The 19,333-nt window shown below is 32.8% G+C and overlaps 2 protein-coding genes across 4 annotated transcripts in view; one reads left to right on the top strand and one right to left on the bottom strand.

Annotated features, from left to right (window-relative positions):
* KMT2E (lysine methyltransferase 2E (inactive)) overlaps positions 1 to 19,333 on the bottom strand; it is a 78,319-nt gene that overhangs the window by 50,803 nt on the left and 8,183 nt on the right. For 2 of the 3 annotated variants that reach the window (XM_072965188.1, XM_015234526.3), the window contains exon 2: positions 4,530 to 4,714. In XM_072965188.1, the coding sequence (XP_072821289.1) occupies positions 4,530 to 4,600 (71 nt within the window). In that variant the 5' untranslated portion in view covers positions 4,601 to 4,714. Of the gene's footprint in view, positions 1 to 4,529; positions 4,715 to 7,567; positions 7,641 to 19,333 lie in introns of all 3 variants that reach the window. The other variant, XM_072965187.1, reaches the window with a different exon arrangement.
* On the top strand, positions 14,598 to 15,057 carry LOC102535870 (cytochrome c oxidase subunit 6B1-like). Its single transcript, XM_006198500.4, has one exon. It carries the CDS (start codon positions 14,661 to 14,663, stop codon positions 14,919 to 14,921), a length of 261 nt encoding a protein of 86 aa, XP_006198562.2. The 5' UTR covers positions 14,598 to 14,660; the 3' UTR covers positions 14,922 to 15,057.

Below are 19,333 nucleotides of genomic sequence, written 5' to 3'. Positions count from 1 at the left end.
CCCCCTGCAACCTACACATGTCACATTTACTAATCTGTCCACCTCATCCAAAAATACATATAATTATACAAACGCTCATTACATAAAGATTTCTAGAGGAATATTTGGTAGCAATGATAATATTAAAAGGAATACAATGTTAGCAATTATGTTCCCAGTCTCTGAGAGGGAAAAGTATTTTGGCTTTTCTGTTTTAAAAAGGCTAGGAAAGAAATTTAACATTTCCCATTTATTAACTCTTTCACTTTCCAGCTCCAGAAGGGTTTCTCATCTTGGTTTATTTAACCAATTTAGTAATTCAGATGGCTGGAATGTCAGATGTGAAAGAGGTAAAAAGGAATGGAAGAGGTCAACCTCTATCAATTAGGATTAAAAAAAAAACATGCAATTCTAATAAATGGCTGAACTCTGGCTCAACTTTCTAGTGATAATGAAGTCTAGGTTTTTTTTTTTTTTTTTTTTTTTTTAATGAAGGTACTGGGGACTAAACCCAGGACCTCGTGTATGCTAAGCATGCATTTACCACTGAGCTATACCCTACCCCGGCCAGGTTTTCTTTTACAGTCTCTATTTATGAGCAGACACCTGAGAATACCTTTGTTATATGCAGTCATTTATTACACTGAGTTCACTACTCCTAGAACTGGAGCTACTACTTATATGAGCCATATATCAAAATAAACTAGTTATGTTATATAAATCATTTTTTGTAATAGTATTAGTAAAGGAACTGTAACAGAAAAGGCCTAAAATCGATCATTGATAAGTTCTACTTCTGCCCCTTACCCACTCTGTGACTTCAGCTTCCTCACTAACAATTTGAGAATAACATATCTACATCATAGTTACATCTTTATCTTATTCAAAAAGAAATAATTATGATTTCACTTACAATTTTAGGCTTCATCATTCTTTTCTCTTCCTACACTTTTTTATTTGGGCTAGACCTTCCCTAGACATGTGTGCTACTGAGCACTCAAAATGTGGTTAGTTCGAATTGAGAGGTGCTGGAAGTGTAAAACACATACTAGATTTTAAAGACCTAGCGTGGAAAAAAATTCATAAACTATCTCAGTATTTTTATATTGATATATGTTAAAATGATGATATTCTGGATATTCAGTTAAGTAAGATACATGACAAAATTAATTTCACCTTTTTATAATCGTTTTAATATGGCTACTAGAAAATTTTAAAGTATATATATGACTTACATTATATTTCTATTGGACAGCTCTAATCTAGGGTTCTGACTTCCCAACTGATAAATTATAAAGTTTATACTTCACCTTTGTAACTGAGGCTCTAGTAAAATACGCCACACACTGTTGATGCTTACAAATGATGATCCAGAATGTGCTTTCTCTTAGATTGTTAGTCTTATCCACTGCAATTATGCCAGAAGCAAGAAGGCTATTTCTAGTATTAGCCTACATTTAAGGGCATGTAGTTAATCAAAAATTTTATAGACATAGCTTCCTGGTAAGAAAGATGGTCTCCTGATTATTCCAGTTATGATCATTTTGCTAATTAAGTTTTAAAAAATTATGGTTACACTTAGTGCAACTTTCCCTTTAAATATATTATTACCTTTCCACATTTTCAATTGTACCAAGTATAATGCCAGACCCTACTGAGAAAATCAATCGGTCATTATGTTAATCTGTGATGTTGTGATCAGCATTTTTCAAATCTAAGGACAAACACAACGCAGGTAAAACCTTAGTGCTAAGAAGTAAGAGTGGCCAGTAAGCAATTTTTTTAGAGCATCTTACAGTCTCCACTATAGGAGTTGGCTTCAATATTGTTTCTATTCACCAAGGTCTACGTATTGGTTTGTTCACACTATGTACAGTAAAAAGTTATTTTTAAATAAAAAATTTTCATAACTAGCCTAGTTATGTGAATGTGCCTAGTTATTTGAATGTGTAATGTTTACAACTGCTTAAAAAATAATAGAAGCAAATAATACAAAATTTTATTACACCAGATATCCCTAAATCACAGTCTTATCAATGTTCAGTATTCAGTTATTCCTCAAGTATTTTAAAACCATTCTTTTCTGGTTCAAAATTTGGGGAGAAACAACTTTTCGCAAGATAATGGGGAACAGAAATAAGTAAAATACAAGATCCTTAACTCTCAAAGAAAGGCAAAACCCAAGAGTTTTCAAAATTAGTAATGAGAGGAAAACAAGTATTATAGAGGCTGGACTTGGTGCGAATAACGAGTTTTATTTTAGAGACACAATAATATAAGAGCAAATGTTACTGAGTATGGAAATACTAGATTATAGCTTACCAAACCCATTCTTCACAGATTCACAGAACTTCTCAACTTTCCATGTATAATTAATAACATTACATAGCCACATGAGTGTAATAAAATGTAATTTGCTCTCTTTTTAAAAAACATTTTGAAATAATTATGTAGCATCACAGGAGGTTAACAAAGAAATGTACAGGGAAGTGCCATGCACCTGTCCCCCAGCATCCTGCAGCTTACACAACTACAGTATCTTTTGATTATGCATTTAAATTAAAAAGGAAGCAACATATTAATTATATCAAAATTTCTTATGAAAACAGCTCCAAAACCTTTATGTTTCTGTGGAAATGTGGAAAGGAGGGTAGGGGATGTGATTTAAGGGTATTTTTAAGCTTCCCAGTTTTAAATATATAAAAAAAAGAGAATGTAAAGGTTTGAAAATTAAACCACAAAAATTCTAATGGTTGTTCCATAACTGGCACCAGCTATCTTTTTTGTGTCTATTGAGTAGGGGATACTACACCCAAGGAACATATATACTTGAATGTGGAATAGAAAAAAAAAATCATTTCCTAAAACAAAAATACTTCTTTAAAAAGTCATTCTGTAACTACCTACTAATTGATCATTTTCTCGTAATAAAAACGGCCATGTTTGTACTAGAAAAGATTTGGCTCCACAATATAAATCACATTTATTCTATAAATACTCTATAAATGTATTTAAATAAAGAACATGGGTAGAAAGCTATCCCTTACACTGCCCTCTTTCAGTATATTTTTAATTCTCTTTTAACTCTATTATTAATATATGGCTTTCATTCTGTGAATTGTCTTGCAGTACACATACCAGACATGCAAACAAGGTAAAGGTGTATCTCACATTCTATATTGGACTAATTCTTATCTAGCATATAAATAATATTTTATAAACTACTTCTTGTATTACTTGCATAAAAGGCTAATTTTAAAAAAGACTGTCAAGGTAAATACTTTTAGGAAGCAAAGAATCTTTGATTATTACCAATAAATGTCTACAACTATTATCAAATATAGACTTGCATCTATCAGATGCTTTACCTTAAGAAAAACTAGTACTTTAGACTGGGAACCTCTTGCCTGTGAAGCCCTGCTTCCAGGTTCTTTCCTTCCTTAGTAGCGTTCCTATTTGGGCAGAATGAGTGGTAATCAACTATCACAAGTGCCTTGTTTGAGCATCTATTATTTTATAACAAAAATACCTTACACATAGCACAGACCAAAAAAAAAGGCTTTAAAAACTATACTACAACTATCACAAGTTAAATGGACCACACAGTATATCACAGGAATATTAGAGAGCATCTCTGGGACTTTTTCAACGGTAGAAGCAGAAGTGGTGAAAACACTTCTAGACCACTGCAATGCCAACAACAGGAGAACAACTGCATTTCTGTCCATTCCATATATCAGTTTTAGAAGCCCTAAAATCAGTAAATTTCCTTTTTGTAAAATTTAAATTCAGCTTTCTGGTCAAAAAGAGTTCCATTAAGAACAATATATTTTACATTCTGAATCAGAGATCAAACATGCATCTGCCTGTTCTTCAGCTTCCAACAATGCACTTAAATCCCTTGCAATTTCCAAAAACAAATTGTCAATTTTCACAGCAATAACTTAGTGTTAAAGTACTGGTCACTCAAAATCAAAATATAATGAAATCTATCTTCACAACTGCCAAGACCAAACAGTCTAGAAGCAAGGTAAGAATCTTTCACTGAATCCATTAGAAATGGTTCCCATTAAAAGCAAAACTGTCAAAATAACCATCCAGCAGGAAAATACTCCCTTTTTCTTCTTTAAAAATGGCCTGAATTTTGTTTTTCAACTCAACTTTTTAAAAAAAACAAAGCAAATCTTGTGTTTAAACAGATATTACAATTTTTTAAAAGATTCAAATTTAAAACCAAGTAACTTTTCCTATATAAACATTTCTTAATTGCAAGATATATCCTACAATTTAAAAAAACAACCTATTATCTTGATTCCTGATGTCAACACTTAGCAAATAAAAAAAGACAAAGAATTTGAAACAGCATTTTGACTCAAAAGTTACTTTAAAAAGTAATTTTAGTTAAAGCCTTTAAACTTCTGATATTTCATTTTAGCTAAGTCTAAAATGAGAAAAAAAATGCAAATCAAGCACTGCTTGGTTTTGCTAAAATAACTGTATGAAATATTCTGTCTTTCCCTATCCAAACTACCTTTAATTTAAATACTTACTCTGAGCCTGCAGCCATTTCCAAGTATGACGTTTCTGCTGTATCAACCCCCAATGGGATCACTATGCTCATGACGTTCGCCTCTGGTAAATTCGATTACTATGGAGTCCTATGCATTGGTATCCAAAACACTGGAGCATGCCAGCCACAGTGCTCATTGCAAACATCTAAGTGCATCCACAAACCCTGTTTAAAAGAAAGGGAACCAAAAGTTAAGAACCATCTTCATACTCCCAACAACAGTCATACTATAACAAAGGTAAGCAAAATACACAAAGAAAACATTCTTTATTAAAATATCAATATAAATTGGGATTCGCTCAGGGAGTCTGTATTTTGTTTATTTTTCTGGAATTAAGTTAGGTGACTGTGATCAAACGAAAAGTTTCTGAATCATAATCCCCCTTAGGGAATGAATTTAGGATGCCAAAAGAAAGATTACTAAGGCATATTGCTTAGTGAGAAACCAACAAATATTATTCATTTTGAAAGATAAAATGGAATTTCTTATAGTACTAGTATCCAAAAATAAGTCTTCTTGGTTCACTGAATGATCTAACAATAAATTAAATATCTGTGTACTTACAAAGCAAGTGTCGACAAAAGACTGTGCTAAGCTTTTACATGATCTATTTAATTCTCACAGCTCTGATACAGGGATCTCTATTTTACCACTGAGGAATACAAAAGCAACTAGGGTTAAATAACGTAACCAAGGTTGCTCAGTTCAAGAGATAAAACCAGGATTTGAACCAATTCCACTCTCTTGTTTATATATGTATGTTTAAAAGGCTATTTTATTTGTAGTAAAATCAATTGTTTTATAGTGGTTGTCATTTTCTATATCACCTTAATACATATATATTGAGGGAGTTCCTCTATTTCTTCAGTCTTCTCCCTTGAGTTAATGATTCCTAATACAATACTTCTCTATTCTAAATTCACTGTTTAATACCTGCTATATGTACTGCTTGTGAAATACCCTCTCGAAATATTTTCAGCAATGATACAGTACAACTCAGAACAAAGCAAACAGAGATAATCCTATAAATAAGAGAAAGCCAAAATTGTCCCTTATGTCTAAAATTCCGAAGAGAAGTGTTTCCTCAAATAGTAATTCTTGTGTTTATCTTTAATTTTTACAAGTAAGTGTGTAATTCAGGTTAATTCCTATTTCGCAGATGATACAAACTACTGAGTGCATATTTTACTGGGAAAATTACCAAAATAGAGAAATAACAAGGTAACAGTGGTTTAAATTCTCCAAGAAATGTAGCCTTTACTTTTAAATCATGTATAACTAGGGGAGAGCTACTATATTACATATTACATATATTTTATTATAATAAACATATACAGTAATAGGCAATTGCACCTAGAAATTAAAAACATAAGCACTGGAGCCTTTCTCTAATATTCACTAGATGTATGAACTAGGCAAGGTTTTGAACCTTGCTAAGCATTCCCTGTTTATAAAATGGGGATTTATCCTCATAGGGTTTCTGTGAAGAAAATAATGAATGTAAAGCATTTTGTACACTGAGTTATGTATATTCAGCAATCAGTAAGTGGTAGTCACATAAGAAGAGTGCTCTTATTTCATCACACACACACAATAAAAAACTGTGTGGATAGAAAAACTCTTTCTCTAAAGAGAATCTTCTAATAGTTTTTGAAAATAAAGTACATAATTATGGTTCCCTATTTGCTATGATTTTACAGTTTTCACCAAATTAAAATCATTTAAAAACAAAGCACAGTGAAAAAAAGGAAAAATTGCCCCACCTTATTTTCTGCACCTGTGATTTTTCCAGAATTACCTCATAAAACCCATACTTATCAATCTGAATAAAGCTATAAAATTATAAAATTTCCAAATGACAAAGTACAAGCAATATATAAAACTAATTCTGTTCTATTCAAATGTTATAATATTCTGTATTTCTTTAAAACACTGAAGACTTGGGGCTAACAATGGTTAATTACAAAGAAAAGAAATTCTCCTCCTTGTTGGTAGCATCTACTTGGTAGAAGTTTTCTTCAGCTCAATTATATTTACATTAGATTCATAGGAAATTTTTTATTTTAGGTATATATTGTTAAATATTTAGTTGTACTTTTTTTTTTAAACAAGAGGCAAAATCTGGAAAGCAGAAGTCTAACCATTATGTATTCTTTTAGGCAACTAAGTAATATTTCCAGCCTAAAACATCTATCTGAGTATGTATTTAATAGTGTATCCCAGTTTTATACAAATGTACAATCTTCAATAAACCCTGCACTTGAGCTGTTTTTAAATAGCAGTGAAGAGCTTGCTATAAGCCTTTTTCAGACAGTGGTTTATATTTGTATGATTACTACCTGTCTCTCAAACCCTGACCAGTGCCTGAAATGTTAACAGGCACTTTACAAAGAATTGGTGAATGAATTAGAGCACCCAGGATGAAACTGCAGCTCTGGCCCCATTAACCAAATAAGTTGTCAACCTATACAATTAAGTGCTATAAAAACAACCACAAGACACCTTTTCCAGAAATGAATGTCTCTGAAATCACAGAAGCTCATCCCAGGATAACAACATATCACATATGAAACAGAACCAAGGACTATGAGTTTGATTCAGTAGAGAAAATGATCTCAGTAAATTATTCACAAGAGATCAGAAGTCAAGAGGTCATAATGAGGCCATAAAATGGCTAATATTTCACTATATTCATTAATATAAATAACTCCACAGCCAGGAAACTCACCCTGTTTAAAAATCTAGTTGATACTTAAATCATAAATTCATTAGGGCCAAATCACTGTGTCTTTAAAAGTAAGAAAAGAAAAGGAAAGATAAAGTGGTAAACAGAAAGGATATCAACTTGTAACACAGGCATAACTAGAGAAAACAATTCAACACAATCCAATTACCACAAAGCTCTCACATCTTATATGTGAATCAAAAAAATGGTTATCCAACTAGCAAGTAAAATGCATACAAAATACATTGAGAATAAATGGCAGCCATTAAAGAAATAATATAAAAGGAAATACCATGAGATGTCTGGTAAATCTGAGGTCCAAGAAAGAATAAATGTCTTCACAAAACCTGCTATCCAGAATAGACCTAGAAACCAAGTGAACATAGGAGTATTGAGCTGTTTTTAAATGGCATAAAATTAAAGGTACTTCTAACATGGAACCTAAAACCAAAGGGACTCACATAAAGACAGCAGCCAATTCGTAAAAGATGAATTTATTCTTCACTCTTTTTGAATAAAATGTAAACACAAGTAAAGGCAACAATTAATGCTAAATACCAAATCCCAAATCAAATTGAAAAGAAATGGAAAATATAGCATTACAAACAGATTTAGCAGAGCAAAGGCAATGATACCAAAACCACAACAAACAAAACCCTAAAGTAGGAAAAAATGAGATAAAAGACAAGGAAAAGCAATTAAATTAGAAAACTGTCTATCAGAAAAACCGGACGACTGAGGCTGCTTATAAGACCGTGTAAAGAAGTTCAGAAACAAACAAACAAAAAGTCACTGAAAAGATGAACATGATGCCCAAAAGGAAGGAAAGATGAAAATACAAGGAAAAATTTTTTCTAAAATTACAAATAAAAGTGCCCAACCCAATCTAACATAATCTCTTTGAGCAAAGGGTCATTTATTATAATCTCTCAGTCCTTAATAAGCACCTTACATAGACCTCAATAAATATTTAAAATTAAATCAACATTTACATTTTGGACACGAATCACTAAGAGAATAATTGGATGAATTTTGGGCTAATAAAAATGAAATAAAGAAACCTGAAAATATTGTGAGGGGCCACATAACTGAGATTTCCTCATAAATCAGAAATTAAACAGCTCTCATTACTCATTTAAAATTTTAATTTTATTTATAGAAGTTGATTAAGGTATAATAAATAGAATACTGGTTGATCAAGAGCTATTACCAAGTTACTACCTATGAAAATTTGGTCAACTCATTTCGCTATTCTGAGCTACAAATATAAATGAAGGTAGGTTAGGTTGATGATCCTATAGTTTAAATTTTACAATCACAAGTACATTAACAGATTATCCCTGATAATCAAAACAACAAAATATCAGATTCTAAAAAGTTACAAAAAAATAAATCTGACAACAGAATGAATAATGTATTTTTCTAGTTGAGTTACTGTTACTATCAGGCAGTGCTCCATGAGCATTTATCTGACAGGTATGCAACTAGAGATTATAGTAATAGTGATGATAAACACTGAGTGCTTACAATGTTAATTCTCACAATTAGCCCATGGTGTGAGCACATTTTTTATCCCCATTTCACAGGTAAGGCAGAGAGGTTAAACTTGTCCAAAGTTTCATAGCTAATAAATAGCAGAATCAGGTTTTGAACCCCAACAGTCTGATTCCAGAACCTACACATTAGTTTGCCTGAAATTAAAATGTGAGATAACTGGTAAAATAAATAATTTAGAATTTATAGTTAAGGGGAAAAAACTGACAACTACCTCTCTCAAAAAGAGGAGAAATTAAATACGTAAGTGTTTCACTCCAAAATATCTGGACTACATTCATTCTGGCACACTACATGAAATAACAAAACCCACTTTGCTCCTTCCCCAAACCTGATCTACTTAATAAATTACATCTATTCCACAATGCATTAAAACACTACAAAGTAAGTAAAAATGTATGGGCTCAAAGTCTAAAATTAATGTTTAAAATATTTCAGGGATGATGTAAAGCATATACTCAAAGGATAAAGATATTCAAATTCTCTTATTTTCAGGGACAAACACGTGCCTCGCTAGTGAACTGAAAAGCAACCCTTAAGGGAATCAGGTTCTGAATTTGAGATTACTAATGTATACATAAGTATACTCAATTGCTTATATCGAATTATTTATTAAGCAAAAACCACCTATCTAACCAGTTGAATTTTAACTTGAGTTTCCCTTTGATAACCATTTGGTTCCTAGAGACAAAGAATTTCACCAATTCAACTTACATTATAATACTTCGATAGCAAATAAAATCTCTACTCAGAAAAACCTTTCTTCCTGTAGTCAAGGTTAATGTTGATGGACCTACTTAAGAAATGGAAATCTACATGTAAAACTCAAAGTTCAAAAAACACAGTTTCTTGTTCCATATGAGGTTTTCACAGTTTCACTGTATCATATTTTAGTATAATTCCAACTGTTACTACTAAATCAGTATCAAAATAGCACTGCTTCAGTTTTCACTCTGCCACTTATTAATAATGGTAACTTATTCTCTTGAAGTCTTAGTTCCTTATCTGTAAACAGGAATAATCATAGAACATATTTCTGAACTGTTTCAAGGATTATGTGTGGCACTCAGTTAAGACTTAGCTATGATTACCAGGTAACATTAAATATTTAGGAAGAGTCCTCAAAAGATGAGTATCAGAGAACAACTCTCAGCTATTATACCTGTAAAAGTCAAGTAAACTATTACGAATGCTTAATCTATTCCAGAGTGCATTCTTGTCAGTAAAGGAGAAAGGATGCTTCTGTATTGGACTGCAGATTCAGAGAATGTGACAGAAGCGTTTCACTTAAAAAGCCAACAGCCAAACCTCTTCATTACAAACTCTGAACACACTGTTTCAATTATTGTCATAAAATGAAAATCTGTGTAAAGGGTAATGGTTAAAATAAATAGCTTATCCGGACCCTGAGATCCCTTTTTACAGAATTTTTATCAAAACAAGATTGACTCTAATAAGATTAAACTCTTTAAAGAATAAGCCAATGGCAACCCTCATGATATTACCCAATGAGCACCAAATCACCTCTATACAGTCAAGAATGAAGCACTTTCCCAAATCTGACAGTATTTGGCAGTACTCCATACTGGCTACCCTGCAAACCAGTTTACCTTATCTTTAGCATCAGAGATTTGATACTGGAATCAAAGTAAAGTATTAAGAACAATCTTTAAAAACAAAAACCAAAAAACAAAACCATGACCACAAAGCGTGAGTCCTAACATAAGCTATATACTTTGATTGATAATGATGTGCCAATGTTGGCTCATCGAATATGAAAAATGTACCATAATGATAAGGAATGCTGATGGTGAATACAATATGCTGCACTGTCTGTCTGGCATTACATAGTCGAGTACCATTCTTTCCAACAGGGTTTGGGGAAGCTATTCTAAACACCAATTCTTCAACCTGTTAAAGTACTGGCACACTCCTCCATCACCACCCCAAAACCCCCTTGAGTTAAAATAATTTCAATACCATCCAGTTTTTTAATGCACCATGCTATTATTTTAAAATAGTATTTTTCACTCCCCAAAGTGTGGGAGAGCACTAAACTAGTAAAATCTACTAAAATGTGGCCTTTTATGCCATTCAGTGATTGGTATCTATGTAGTTTCCAGATAGAAACATACAACTTCTGTTTCTTACACATACAAACTATTCTTAGAGTGAGTTTAGTCTTTGTTACTACCTGAATATGTAAAGTAACAAAAGTGATTTCATTCTAAACAGTTATCTATTCCCATTTTCTACTTGCCATGGTCCAAGATTACCTTAGAATGTACTGCTTGATATACAAATGAAGAAGAAAAAGACATCTTCATACTTAAGAATAATCACATCTTCCCAATTTCTTAAAATGTTACTTTTATATACAAAAGTAGTTAGTACTGTAAAGTATAACACCACATACTTCAATGGGTCCTAAAATTCCTTCAGTTAAAAAAAATTATCATACATGAGTAATTTTTCAACTGTGCTCCTAACAGTCCTAAGAGAGTTGGGGAATGAAATATAAAAGAAAACAGAGTCAGGGAAGTTAACAAAAGAAACTGAGAGACAACATATTCTGCATATTTAAAATGAAAAGTACGAAGCTGCTTGTTACTATGTGGTAGCTACCAAATGGGAAAATAACATTAAATGGAATACTACTTAGCAATACAAAGGAACGAACTACAGATACATGCAACAACTTGGATGAATCTCAAGGAAATTGTGCTGTGTGGAAAAAAAAAAAAAAGGCAACCCCCAAAATGTCACACACACACTGTGTAATTTCATTTAGCTAATATTCTTGAATGACATAGAAATGGAGAACAGATTAGTGTAGTTATCAGAGGGCAACACAAGGGATCCTTGTGGTGATGGAACTGTTCTGTATCTTAACTGAAGTGGTGGATATAGGAACCTATGCATGTGATAAAAATGCAAAGAAATACATACACATACACATACACACACACACACACATACACACAACAAGTGCAAGTAAAACTGGGGAAATCTGAAAATGATGGGTGAATCATATCAATGTCAATACTGTGATCATATTGTACCACAGTTTTGCAAGATATAATCACTAAGTAAACCAGGGAAAGGATACACAGAATTTCTATTATTTCTTACAATTGTTACATGAATCTACAATTACCAATTACCTCAAAATTTAAATTTAAATTTAAATTTAAAAAGAGACTATATAATTGTGGCCTTCAAAAAATTTTTTTGAGTACTGACAGAAACTTTCCTACAAATGAAATCTTACACAGAAATCTAATCATCTATTTTGACTTTAGGATAAAAAATAATTTTAATAGTCTATGCTTTTTCAATGATTGTTAGTGTCAACTTTGTTATGTTACAAAAACTACAGCCAGATACAATGGGAGGTGGCCACAGTGATTAGTGATATCTCTTATTGGGCAAAGTAGGCATTGGTACCTCATTATCTGCAACGTCTATGGTTAAAGACGGTGGCAGGCGAATGTCCCTGCCTGCATTTCCTCCCACCTACCAGGTAAGTTCCATTAAAAACCTAAGGATTCCTAAAGAATAGTTTGAAAATCATTGGCTAAATGTAAGTATTTACTGACTCAACATGTGACATGAAAAACTTACTTCATTGGTAAATTCTCTTGTCCAAGGGCAGGGAAAAAAAAACAAAAATCTTCCAAAAAGTAGTGTTAAAGTCTGTTGTAATTAAAAAATCAAACAAAATCAACAATAAAAATTATGCATTAGTCACTCAACCTACATAGACTATCAGGCTGGTTCACTCTTTCTTTTTCAGCCTTCAAATAAGTAAGTTACCCGGCAAAGGCATACTTTTTGACTGAAACAAAGTTGGCACTAATTTTATTCTCTCATTCTTTAATCTCAAGTAAAACAATGTCCTCACTCTTCAGGATTAACTAAGTATTCCTTCTATCACTATTTTGAATCACTTCTTTTAGACTGAGAACGTGAATCCTCTCTTCTTTCCCTATATAAAAACAATGTGCATGAAATCTAATTAATTAATAAGATTTAAACAAATCTTTCTGATCCCACTGGCTACATTTTAGCATCTCAGATTTGGGCTACCACATTAATTTTCTAAATGGTCTTTCCTATTCTAACTTACCTTTAAACCAGTGATTCTCAAAAGCAGATCGACAAAATGCTATTTTTCATACACCTGAGGTTAGGAGTTGAAAATAACATATTCAACAATATGATTTAGCAGGTCTGGAATGTGGCTTGGATGTCTTAAAAAAAAAAAGAAGAAGGCATTTGCTACAGTGCTCTATTTTAGAACACTTGCTTAAACACTGAATATACTTCAAAGCCCACTAATTTCCTAATGTTGTCCTCTTCAAAAAAAAACATAATAGCTCATAGTAATAGTAAGTTTCTAATTTTGGCCTTATCAAGTTACCTCGTTCCATACTAATAATCCAATATATAAATCCACTGATTATGCCAGTCTTCTTGCTTGGCATATCCTTGTCCCCTTCAAGTTCTCTAAACTCATTTTCCTCTACTCATATCCATTCCACCCAATAAATAAAAATCTCATTAAGCCTTCAAGGATCGTTTAAGTACCAATGAATGCCTCCTTGAAGCCTCAACTTCCCAACTGAGACATCTCTGCTACAAAACTAGCTTTGACGTCTCCAGCATATCAACCTCCTGACAACTGTTACCTTATCTGCAAACAAAAATTTCACTAGGTTAACGCAAAAAAACTGTTACAGCTATAAAACCTGTTACATACTAACCTCTTCCCCCCTTAACTTCCTAAAGAATATATTATATTTTTTAGTCACTGGTTTATGTATTTTTTTAATTTTAATTTTTTTTGTTTTTTGGGGGTTTTGGGGGGGTAATGTTTATTTATTATCATCATCATTATTATTATTTTTTAACTTAATGGAGGTACTGGGGATTGAACCCATGACCTCGTGCATGCTAAGAATGCACTCTACCGCTGGGCTATATACCCTCCCCATCACTGGTTTATATTTTGACACTTTTGGGAAACAAGTGTTAGATGTATAGCTTCCACAATTAGATCATCTATATAACCCTATAGCAAGAACTGAGATATTTATACATTAGCTCTCAAAGCCTAGTACATAGTGGCTAAGATACCACCTAAGTTATTCTTGATTAAGCCACATTTTCCTTTTTTCTAACACATTCAATCCCATCCTCTCATTTTAGATGAACAAGAACATATCTCAAAAACAAAACAAAAAAACCCGCCACTAAAGAATATTAGTGATTTATTTCCTTCTGGAACCTTTTTTGTTTTTTTAATTATTTTTCTCTTATTACCAAAAATTGGCTGTCCTCTAAGGCTCAATCCTTCCCAGTATTAGCCTCCACCAATCTTGGATTTAACCATTCATTTCTGACTTCTTATTCCCAGACATCTATAGCATACATCCAGTTCAAATATCTGTCATCACTGCAAAAATCAAACAAACTTTCAAACTGAATCATTTTCACATACTGTCTTCCATTTCATTTCTTATTAGTAACCGATCCTCCCAATTCTCTTTTTAATCTTTTCTCTAGTCTATTATATTTGGTCACCCAGTCTTCTGTGCCCCTCTAGTGTTTCAAATTCATTCTTCCTCAGTTTCCATAACCTCCATCATCATCTTCATCATCAGAGAGATTTCCAACAATCAACAACCCTTTCAACTTGTTGCCATCAAGTTTGGAGTACTTTGTCTCCAAACAATGGAAGAAATCGTTAGTGCTAAGAATTTCTGGTCTTTGCTGAGGGTCACATTGAGCTTCCAGCCGCTGCAGGGGCGTCTTTAGGAGTCAGCACTATGGCAGAAGACATCAAGACCAAAATCAAGAACTACCAGACTTCCCCTTTTGACAGCCGCTTCCCCAACCAGAACCAGACCAGGAACTGCTGGCAGAACTACCTGGACTTCCACCGCTGTGAGAAGGCAATGACTGCTAAAGGGGGTGATATCTCCGTGTGCGAATGGTACCGGTGTGTGTACAAGTCCCTCTGCCCCATATCCTGGGTGACGACCTGGGACGAACGCCGGGCCGATGGCACGTTTCCTGGGAAGATCTGAACTGACCCCACCCCACCTCTGTCCTCCGTCCTTCTCCCCGGGGTGGTGAAGGCAGACCCGGCTACATAGTGATCCCCAACCTGGGATCCTGAATCATGGCTTAACTAATAATAAACACTTGTTGGAAAAGTGAAAAAAAAAAAAAAAGAATTTCTACCCCCCAGATTATGGCAACTATTCTATTATTTTAAAATATAACAAAATAAATTCAAGTTCATTCATTTAATAGACTTATTGAGTATACACTATACTCTGGATACTGTTTGAGGTGATGGGGAATGAGCAGTGAACAAAATTAAGTTGTCCTTAAGACACCTGAAATGAGCTAGGACAATCTAATATAATCAAGAGTATTCTAAGAGTATTTTTCTTAAGTAACTGCCTTGGACTAATAATTTGTATATTCTCATTACCTTGCCAAGAATTAGTCCTTTATAAGGATCAATGGAAAGTTATGGTAATTTTCAAATGACCTGAATTAAAATTCTTATCACTCTTCAGCTATGTGACCCTCACTTTCTCTAGGCCTTTCATGAAAAATGGGTAAAAGATCTACCTGCAGAGTCACTGTGTGGAGTAAATAAGATATGCAAATACACTGTAGATACTCATTTATGGATGTTAGTGTCTTGCCTCTAGAATTAAAGCCATGAAGCTTGTACTTTTCAATCCAATGATAATTCAATCAATTCCATTCACAATACTGTTGATTACTGAGGCCACTCAAATGGTAAAAGAACAGTAGCTCTACTACTCTAAGTATCTGAAGCTGTCTTAAAATTTCACATGCATTTAAATATTTACCATAAAAAATCTTAAGTCTAAAATAAGAGTACTTTAATTTCTGAGTAACAACCTACAAAATTAGCAAGAGATCAAAATGAATAAAAGAGGGAAAAATATTTTCCATGTTTAAACCATGTTTACTTCTACGGAATTTTTCCCAGTCCTTTAATCTCAGGATTTACAGTATTCAAAGATCAACTTCTCCCTTTTCATACATTAATGTAAAAACAAAAACAAAAATTAAGAAATGGAAGGACTAGTGCATTACAACTAGAGTTGAAGGTTACAGAAAAAGTCTATGCATCTTACCCTCAAAAATGAACTATGGCATAAATAGATCTAAGTCTCTATTAGGAGAACTTTAAGAAGCATACAAGCACTAAGAAAGTTTACAGTAAAGAAAAAAAAAAAGTCAAGAATGAAGTTGGTATATACAAGTGCTATAGTGACCAGTATATTTGCTCTAAGACAGACTACACCCAATTTCACTTTCAAACTTCACTGCAGAGACCTTTCTGTGATTATATGTGGAATCTTAAAAAAAAGATACAAATGAAGTTAATCACAAAACAGAACAGCCTCACAGATACAGAAAATTAATTTATGGTTACCAAAGGGGAAAGGGCAGAGGAGGGATAAATTATGGGTATGGAACTAACATATACACACCACTATATATAAAACAGATAAACAAAGACCTAATATATAGCACAGGGAACTATATTCAGTATTTTGTAATAACCTATAATGGAAAAGAATCTGAGAAAGAATATATATATATCTGAATCACTCTGCTGTATACCTGAAACTAACACAACACTGTAAATCAACTATACTTGAATTAAAATTTTTTTTTAACTTATGAGATTAAAAACTACTACCAAGTTTTGGGGTTAATAAAAGGACTTTCTGTTAAGAGATTATATATAAATGAAAAACAATCCACATGTACTGAGCTGATGGGCCACTCTTATAAAAGTCATTTGAACATGGAAAAAGAAATTGCTGTGTGAAGTTGGGGAGTGAATTAGAAATACTTTCCCTCAAATTTGTAATGAATCATTTACTTTAGGACATAAGAAGCACAAACTTTAAACTTTCTGTGATAGTTTAGGCTATACCAACAGAAAGCCTTTTAAAATCTTCACTATCACTCTAGATATAATTAAAGTGATAAATATCAAAGCTTCTCAGATATTCTCAAAATAATGACAATAAAAAAAAGTTTTGTGGGGTTTTTTTTTGCAGCTCATTTTTTAATTGAAGAATAACTGACACAGTATCATACTAGTTTCCGGTGTGTATTATAGTGATTTACTACTTACATACATTTCAAAATGGTCACAAGGATGAGCTTACTTACCATCTGTGTTGGATTCTGTTTGCTAATAATTTCTTGTGGATTTTTTCATCTATGTTCATCAGTGATACTGGCCTATAATATTCCTTTTTGTGGTGTCTTTGTCTGGTTTTGTATCAGGATAATGCTGGCCTTGTTAAATGAGTTTGGAAGCATTTCTTCCTCTTTAATTTTTTGGAATAATTTAAGAAGGATAGGTATTAACTTTTCTTTAAATACTTGACAGAATTCACAAGTGAAGCCATCTGATCCTAAAGTTGTTTGGGGGAGTTTTAGTTACTTATTCATTTTTATTATTAGTAATTGGAGAACTTTTGTGTTTTGCCACAATCATACCATCCCCACAAAATCTGCCAGTTTTAATATGGAATTAAAAAATCAAGCAGTTATTACATTAATGTATAACTAACAGGTTACTATTAACATATAGCAACTAGGTTACAATATACCAAACAATTACAGCTGAAATCTGAAAACCATACAAACTGATCCTAGGATATTAGCCAACACAATCATCAGCTACTTCCCTTAGGAAATATGTGCAAGATCAGCAAACCAAAATTAGTAGCTTCCATGATGCTTTCACATAGAGGGCATTCAACTATCTGGCACAAAATGAATCTAGTTTATAATCTCATCAATCAGAAAGGTCCTAAGGAAGAGAACAATTTAAATCTCACAAGATAACAAAGGTTATTTATTGGATCTTCACATGTCAATGTATCTGTTAAAATTCCAGAGATACTTGCAATCTGTCATTTCATTTAGATTGGGTCCTATAAAGCCCACTGGGCAAACCAAAGTCTGATTCCAAAAGAACATTTTTAGATCTCCAATTTACTAAAAGAAAAAAGGTTACAGAATGTAGTGGGACCCATCCCTTTTGGGATTAAACAGAGAAATCTGGACTTATATATAAAAACAGAAGTTTGTAAGTTCATCAAAGTCAGTCATTAACATGGAGAATCATGAAAAAATTATATATATATAGAGAGAGAGAGAGAGAGAGTAAACACTATTTTAATTAGAATATCGTTCATCAATATTTTGGTATTAAGACGAAATATTCTCTTGGAATACCGCTCCCCTAATTCAAATTCTAGGTTCTTGTTCTTGTATAAGCTATATCTATAATGAATTGTTTATGGTTTTTGGTTTTAGATTATTCCAAGGTAAATCACTTAGATGCTATGGAGCAATGTGAATGCATACTTCCTTCTAGATTTTCATAATTTCTCCCCATAATCTTTTAATTGTCTTACCCATACCTAACTTGACAATTTCTTCAGCAATTAATTTGCCTTTATCATAAAGTTTTCCAAAGCATTTAACTTAGTTTTCATTTAAACAACAGTTCTCTCTTCACACTCATTTATCATTAGTTTATATAATATCTAATTAATATAAACACAAGTACAATGAGATTAGCCAATTTGGGAACAAACATATGACTGCTATGTGCATTCAACTCAACTAGTGGTGGAAGCAGCACAGACTAGTTTTCATTATTCAACATGCAATGGGCATTAGTATTGTTTAAAGGAAGAATATTAACCCTAAAGGTTTGTTTAATGAACATTAAAGAAACTTCTACAGCTTCTACATAAAACATTTCAGAAAAAATAAACTATAAGCAGTGATCACGTCAGCATAAAAGAGAACTTGAGATGGGAGTCAGAGACTCACTTTTTTCCCTAAACAACTACAGCAGAAACAGCTTATAAAGCTTAGAAGTTTTACACATATTAACCCATAGAATTCTTAAACAACTCTGGATCAACCTCAATTTTAAAAGAAGACTCTATAAGCTGGCTTTATTATTATCTACATTTTGCAGATCAAGAACCTAAGGCACAAGGTCACACAGCAGTAAAAACTAGTTTGAATGCAGTAAAATCAAAGCAGTGTGGTTCTAGAGTTTCTACTCTTCAGCCTTCTGCAATACTGCCTCTAAAGCAGTACTGTTTGAGTTCTTTTAAAAAGCACACATTTCCAGGGGGAAGGTATAGCAAATGCTTAGCATGCACGAGGTCCTGGGTTCAGTCTCCAGTACCTCCTCTAAAAATAAATAATAAAACCCAATTACCGCCCCTCTGCCAAAAAAAAAAAAAAAAGCAATAGTAATTAATAATTTTTAAAGCACATATTACCTTCATAAACTTAAGAATTAGAGAAACAAATGAGCATGCCCAAGTATGTCATTTGCCAAAGGAATTTTTTCAGTGGCTCTCCCATAAAAGCCATACTCTTTTATCCTGGCATTCAA

Source organism: Vicugna pacos, chromosome 7, assembly GCF_048564905.1.
Source record: "Vicugna pacos chromosome 7, VicPac4, whole genome shotgun sequence".
In the NCBI taxonomy this organism is placed as follows: domain Eukaryota; kingdom Metazoa; phylum Chordata; class Mammalia; order Artiodactyla; family Camelidae; genus Vicugna; species Vicugna pacos.
This window is presented reverse-complemented; position numbering and strand designations above follow the sequence as displayed.

Bases quoted from the DNA above. Each gene is read 5' to 3' on its own strand.
- LOC102535870 (XM_006198500.4), top strand. From the start codon at position 14,661: ATGGCAGAAGACATCAAGACCAAAATCAAGAACTACCAGACTTCCCCT.